This window comes from Gossypium hirsutum, chromosome A10 (assembly GCF_007990345.1).
Source record: "Gossypium hirsutum isolate 1008001.06 chromosome A10, Gossypium_hirsutum_v2.1, whole genome shotgun sequence".
NCBI lineage: Eukaryota > Viridiplantae > Streptophyta > Magnoliopsida > Malvales > Malvaceae > Gossypium > Gossypium hirsutum.
Genome location: NC_053433.1, coordinates 2,342,112 through 2,348,442, shown reverse-complemented (window position 1 = coordinate 2,348,442; position 6,331 = coordinate 2,342,112). Strand labels below are relative to the sequence as shown.

The 6,331-nt window shown below is 37.5% G+C and overlaps 1 protein-coding gene across 4 annotated transcripts; it reads left to right on the top strand.

Annotated features, from left to right (window-relative positions):
* The first annotated feature begins 310 nt into the window (after nucleotides 1-310).
* Nucleotides 311-6,326, top strand: LOC107925175 (probable ubiquitin-conjugating enzyme E2 24). Of its 4 annotated transcripts, none has more exons than XM_016855773.2 (11): nucleotides 333-826; nucleotides 1,414-1,723; nucleotides 1,802-2,186; nucleotides 2,352-2,460; nucleotides 2,550-3,972; nucleotides 4,142-4,279; nucleotides 4,475-4,903; nucleotides 4,996-5,059; nucleotides 5,153-5,295; nucleotides 5,395-5,706; nucleotides 5,799-6,326. In XM_016855773.2, the coding sequence occupies exons 5-11, from the start codon at nucleotides 2,560-2,562 to the stop codon at nucleotides 6,045-6,047; spliced, it is 2,748 nt and encodes a 915-aa protein (XP_016711262.2). In that variant the 5' UTR covers nucleotides 333-826; nucleotides 1,414-1,723; nucleotides 1,802-2,186; nucleotides 2,352-2,460; nucleotides 2,550-2,559; the 3' UTR covers nucleotides 6,048-6,326. The 4 variants fall into 4 exon arrangements, with proteins under 4 accessions (XP_016711264.2, XP_016711261.2, XP_016711262.2 ...); XM_041079510.1 differs by having other exon boundaries at nucleotides 334-826; nucleotides 5,156-5,295; XM_016855775.2 differs by having other exon boundaries at nucleotides 311-826; nucleotides 1,414-2,186; nucleotides 5,156-5,295.
* Nucleotides 6,327-6,331: the final 5 nt, after the last annotated feature.

Below are 6,331 nucleotides of genomic sequence, written 5' to 3'. Positions count from 1 at the left end.
AATTGTTGAACCATTGGTTTTAATTAATTTATTACATATATATCGTTGAACTATTGATTTTTAATTTTCATAAAGTACGATGACTAAAATTTGACAAATTACAAGGGCTATCTTCTCAATTTTTGCAAAAGAGAGGGATTAAATTTAGAATTAGAACAAAAATTAAATTTAAGCTTGATTAAAAAAAATTCTAGTTTAGCACTTTGGGTTGATTGTGATAAAAGAAAAAATAACAGGGACAATAATGTCATTACAAGAAAGAACGTACAGTATAATTAAGATACCGTGTATATTCTTCGTTCTCTCTCTCTCTTTTTTTGTATGCAATTATGCATTGCATTAATATATACACAATTCAATATTTTTCCTTTTGATGAAAAAAAGAAAAAAAAAAAGAAGAAGAATATCATTACCATTACAGCTCTGCTTCTTCAACGTTCAAACAAGCAAGAAAACACCCGAAACCCGAAGTTTATTTTCTTTTGTTTACTCTACTCTGCAATGTTTTCAAGCTTCATTAATGGCGTCTTAGCTATGGGGATTCAGAGAGGAACACTACCTCTCTGAAATTTCCCGGTCTTTGTATTTTTGGTTTTTTTTTTTTTTTGTTTATGTTGTTTGGACCGGTGGAAAAGGGGAAAAAACAGGGGGAAAAGGAAGCTGGAAGTGAAATTTGAAAGGAAAAAAGACGAATTCTTGTTCTCGCTGTAAATGGAGTTTAAGTCTATTTTTCTGGGTTGAGTTGGTTTAATTAGTACAGTTTGTGATTGATAAATTTTCTTTCATTTGGATTTATGGCTCTACTCGTTTTCAGATGCGGAAAATGGTAAGTTTTTTTTTTTTATTTTTTTCATTCATTTTTTTCCATGAAAATCTCATATAATTTCTTTTTTCTTTGCTCATAGGTTATACCATGCTTTAGAATTTGAACTTTTTGTTAATATGTGTTAACTTTTTATATAGCTGTAATTTTTATTTGTAGAATTCAAAGTTGTACTTGTTTATGTTTATATGGCCTGCATGCTGAAAAAAATGAAAAAAAAAGGGTATGTTTTTATTTGAATTTTGGATTTTTGAAATGTTGATGCAAAGAAAACTTGTTCAAATCTGCAAATTTTGTAAAGAAATGGGGCTTTTTCATTGAGTTTGAGTAATCTAATTGAGGGTATCTGAAAACTTATTTCTTTGAATATTATATGTAGGTATAGCTGCTATGCTTTTTTGTTATAAAGTGGATTCTTAAATTTTACATTCTTTTTGTTGTTCTTAATCCATTTGTGCATCATCTATTGAGCACCATTAGCTTTTTTCTTCTTTTTTTAATAAAAAATGTGAATATGGGAATCACATTTTAAGGCTTTTTTAGAAAAAAAATAGGGCGGGATATAACTTATGGTGGTTGTTGTTTTGAAGGTTTCGTGGGAATGTTAAATGTCTTAAAGAAGCACTCATGAGTTTCAGCAAGGAAAAGCCACTGTTGGAATAAATTTTCTTCACAAACGTTATTTGATAAGCGGCACTGATCCCTTGTCTGATTTAGTTGAACTCTTCGTGAAGCAGATCCGCTTTGTTTGAGGGAAAAAAGACGGTCATTTCAGCTTTACTTTGGAGCATATCTCCTTTGGCATCATAGTTTATATATATATATATGCGCGTGTGTGTGTGAAGTTGCTGAATTGGAAAATCTTGTTTGGCAGTAGTTACTAAAAGTTCCTTGGGTCAGGTGAATTTCCTAAAGAAAGAAGTGTTTATTGGTCATCATTTGCAGTTATTTATATAGGGATCTCTCCTTTCATGCTAGGAACTTCACACTGACATTCGAAGAAAAACACCTCGAAAGTTTACTCCCTTCGGAAGTTTCCTCCGGTGTAAACTTTTGGACCCGTTTGGGCAAATCTCCTTTGGCATTTGGAGTTCATAGTTAACTCCCTTCGTCCGTTTTAGGGCACATCTCCTTTGGCAATAGAGTCAACATATCCTCTTCAGGACATTTGACTCACTATCTGTTACGAACAATTGAACCAACTAGAAGATACATTCCGTGATTCGTAACAGAAGAGTATAGTCATATCCTTGGCTACGTCTTCTTTCGGGATTGACTATTAACTCACTATCCTTGTTACCATTTAACTTGGGCCCATCATATCTTCGGTGCTTCAGTTTGTTCAAGCAGGAGTTACGTACCGGTACGACTTTCTACCTGGACTTTTTATTGTTTTGTTATAGAATTTGAAAAAAAAAAATAATAGGTTAACAACTAATAGTTTAGTTTCTATAATTAAGTGAAACACTTAATGAATGGTTTCATATTAGCATATCTGTTTTGAACTAAAGCTTCTATGCGTTCACAGGTGCATGCGCCATCTTTTATGGTCGTTTCTGTCTAGCATAGGTCGTGCTCTTAAAGATAGCAAAGCTTTGAAAGTAAAAATCGTGCCCGAAGATTGTTTTATTACTAAGGTCAGAATCTTGCCCAAAAGTGGCACTAAAATCTAAATCCTCCATATGTCATTTATGTTGAACTAAATTTGACATACATCTTCTCGTAGGTGGTGAAAAATGGATATGCTACTCACCGATTCTGATTGGGAAACATTTAGTGAAAGTGGCAGTAGTGAGGAACAAGAAGACACAGAGTTTCTGTATGGTGGCCGGGCTTGTACCATTCTTTCAAGTCTAGAAGAAAGTATTGGGAAAATTGATGACCTTCTCTCGTTTGAGAGGGGGTTCTTTCATGGAGACATTGTACGCTCCGTAACAGATCCATGTGGACAGATGGGCAGAGTTGTTGATATTGATATGTTTGTGGATCTTGAGACTGTTAATGGGAAAGTCATAAAAGATATAAATTCAAACCAACTTTTGAAGATCCGCTCCATTTCTGTTGGGGATTATGTTGTTAATTCGACTTGGATTGGTAAAGTGGATAAAGTTGTTGACCGTGTTACTATTGTCTTTGATGACGGTTCAAAATGTGAAGTCACTGCCATGGGTCAAGACAAGCTTGTGCCTGTTTCTCCCAACATAATTGACGACTCGCAATATCCGTATTATCCAGGACAGAGAGTACGGGTTGTGCCTTCGGATTATTCTAGTTCAACTGGATGGTTATGTGGTACCTGGAGGGAAAATCGGGATGAAGGAACTGTTTCTAGTGTGGAAGCAGGTTTTGTTTATGTTGATTGGATTTCCTCTGCTCACCTAGATCATGATATGAGTGCCTCTCCTCCCTCGCATTTGCAGGAGGCAAAAGACTTAACTTTGTTGGTGTCTTTTCCCCATGCAAATTGGCAGCTCGGTGATTGGTGTATGCTTTCTTTTGCTGATGGCAAGGGAACTTCTCGAAAGTTTCTCCATGCATCAACTCATGACTTGATTAACGGTAACTGGAAACTAGAAAAAGGATTTAAAATAAGAAACCCGGGATCAAGACCGGAGGAACTCTTTGTTATCATCAAGACAAGGACCAAAGTTAATGTTACATGGCAAGATGGTACTTGCGGTATGGGACTAGATTCACATACTTTACTTCCTGTTAGTGTTGCAAACGCACACGAATTTTGGCCTCATCAGTTTGTCTTTGAAAAGGGAACCAATGGCGATACTCAAAGATGGGGTGTGGTTTGCGGTGTGGATGCAAAAGAACGAACGGTTAAGGTACTGTGGAGAAATAAAGCTGTGATTCAAGCAAATGATTTTGACGGAGAGCAGATGGAGGAAACTGTTAGTGCTTATGAACTTGTTGAGCACCCAAATTACTGCTACTGTTTCGGTGACATTGTGGTTAAGGCAATTCAGAACCATTTTGGCGATCAGGCTGAAAAAGGTACCGAAGCTGCTTCGGAAGGCAAAAACATGAAAAGGGATGAGAACAACCGTCCCTGTGCATATTGTCCATCCTGTATCGGCGTTGTCATTGGGTTTGAAGATGGAAACTTGGAGGTGAAATGGGCTTCTGGTATTCCAACAAAGGTTTGAATCTTATTCATCCTTATTCCGTGATTCGAATCATATGCATAGCATATAAATTCAGAATCCCGGAACTTGTTGAACTCATTTTTGGTTGAATATATTCTGTCTCTTAGCTCATCAATTAGCAGTCAAATATCCTTCAAATTTATCGTTAAACTTTGTCACACAGGTTGCACCATATGAAATTTCCCGTATTGATAAGTGTGAAGGTTCAGCTACAACTCCCGGTCTCTATGAAGAAAATACCGAGGATTTTAACCAAGAGATGTTCGTGCATGAGACACAGCCTAATAGCCACAAAGGAAAGGTAAATCCAACTTTCGGTTTTCATGATATTTTAGTTTGATTGCTCATAACATGCACGGAACTTGAATAATCAATACCAGCCTTGTAAACCCAAACTCTTAATGAGGGCCAGGGAATTGTGGCTTAAAATGAAACTGTTTTTATACTTCCAGGAATTTGACAACATGAAAAAATCTTGTATTATGTCTATTTTCAGGAGTTGCTGAGTTTCGATAGTGCACATGGAAGTGGCGAGAAATTCTCATGGGCACCTGCTTCCTTCTTCCGTCCTCAAGCTGCTATTGAATTATTCTCTAGCATTGTTTCTGGCTTCCTTGGATCCCTTGCTCCCGTAACACTTTTAAGCCAAGAGTCATCTAGTTTTATTTCTCATAGTGCAAAAGAAGATGACATTCTTCTCGAGAAAGAAGTCTCAGAAACTTGCAATGACTCTGCCGAGCTAGATCCGAGCGAGATGCAGATATTCGAAACAACAAACATAAAGCAGGAAGTAGAAGAGATCGAAGAAAACAATATGATGCCGAGACTCGACGAGACTTCCGGTCGATACAGGCAGTTTGATATGGTTAGTGATTGCTCCGATCACCATTTCCTTGGTGAAAGCAAGGTGTTGGCCGTGTCTCAGGTTAGTAACATTATCCGACTCCTTAAACATACAATTCGAGCTGTTAAAACAGTCTGAATCATTTTCAATTTCGTACTTGTCCGCACTTTTAGGTGAAACGAAGTTGGGTGAAAAAGGTTCAACAAGAATGGAGTATCCTAGAGAAAAATCTCCCTGGTTAGCTCTTTATCTTACTCTTTGTAATGATTTTATGTTTTACATTTATCAGTTCACTTGACAATTTTGTCACGAGACTATTTTTGACCTTAGCAGAAATTATCTATGTTCGTGTTTACGAGGAAAGGATGGATCTACTACGAGCGGTACTTGTTGGTGCCCCTGGCACGCCCTACCATGACGGGCTGTTCTTTTTTGACATTTTTCTCCCTTCTAACTATCCGTACGAACCACCTGTAAGTTCTACTTGGTCTCTGCATAAAGTGAATATTCACGTAAATCATGAACGTGTATATATATATGTAAACAAGACTCATGAAGTCGAATTTTTGCAGTTGGTTCACTACCATTCATGGGGGCTACGCCTCAATCCGAACCTGTATGAATCAGGGAAGGTTTGCTTAAGCCTTCTAAATACGTGGACAGGTTCCGACACTGAGGTCTGGAATCCAGGAAGCTCCTCGATTCTACAAGTTCTTCTGTCCCTCCAGGCTCTTGTGCTTAATGAGAAACCTTATTTCAACGAAGCTGGATACGATAAACAGTTAGGAAGAGCCGAGGGGGAGACAAATTCGGTGAGCTACAATGAAAACGCGTTCCTCGTCACCTGCCAGTCTATGCTTTATGTACTCCGCAAGCCGCCCAAGGTAACATTAGAGTCCCGTTCTGTAAAATGAGAGAAAAATTAATGGCATTGTCCATTTTCGAGTCACTTATTCTTATTGCAATACCGTTGCAGCATTTCGAGGCACTTGTCAAGGAGCATTTTAGTAAACATGCTGAAACCATCATCACAGCTTGCAATGCATACATGGAAGGTGCACCAGTAGGATATGCTCTCAAATGCGGCAAAAAAGACCGTGATGAAAACTTCAAAGGAAGTTCAACTGGGTTCAAAATCATGCTCTCGAAGCTTCTCCCGAAGCTTGTGGAGGCATTTTCGGATCAGGGAATTGATTGCAGCCAATTCCGAGGGCTGAATAAGTGAATGTCCTGTTATCATATCATGAATACCTTTGTATAATATTCTTCACCATAATTTTCGAAAAAACGAAAATCGAATAAAGATTCCTGCAAGGAAAGCTCTGTATCATATATCTCCAGGTGTGGTTTGGTGAAAAGATTGCAATGTTTTCTTGTATCACGGTCTAAAGCCATGCTTAACAGGCTTTTACTATGACCGTATAGAACTATTATTGTTTGCAAAAACAAATAAGATTTGTGAAATAAGAAGTGAATGATGATTGGATTGGTGTGCTTTTGATAATTTTT

What these genes read in the sequence shown, in the direction of transcription:
- LOC107925175 (XM_016855772.2), top strand. Translation starts at nt 2,560, where the DNA reads ATGGATATGCTACTCACCGATTCTGATTGGGAAACATTTAGTGAAAGT. An exon ending in CCTAGAGAAAAATCTCCCTG is followed by an intron (nt 5,060 to 5,152) that starts GTTAGCTCTTTA and finishes TTTTGACCTTAG; the next exon opens with CAGAAATTATCTATGTTCGT. An exon ending in ACTATCCGTACGAACCACCT is followed by an intron (nt 5,296 to 5,394) that starts GTAAGTTCTACT and finishes GAATTTTTGCAG; the next exon opens with TTGGTTCACTACCATTCATG.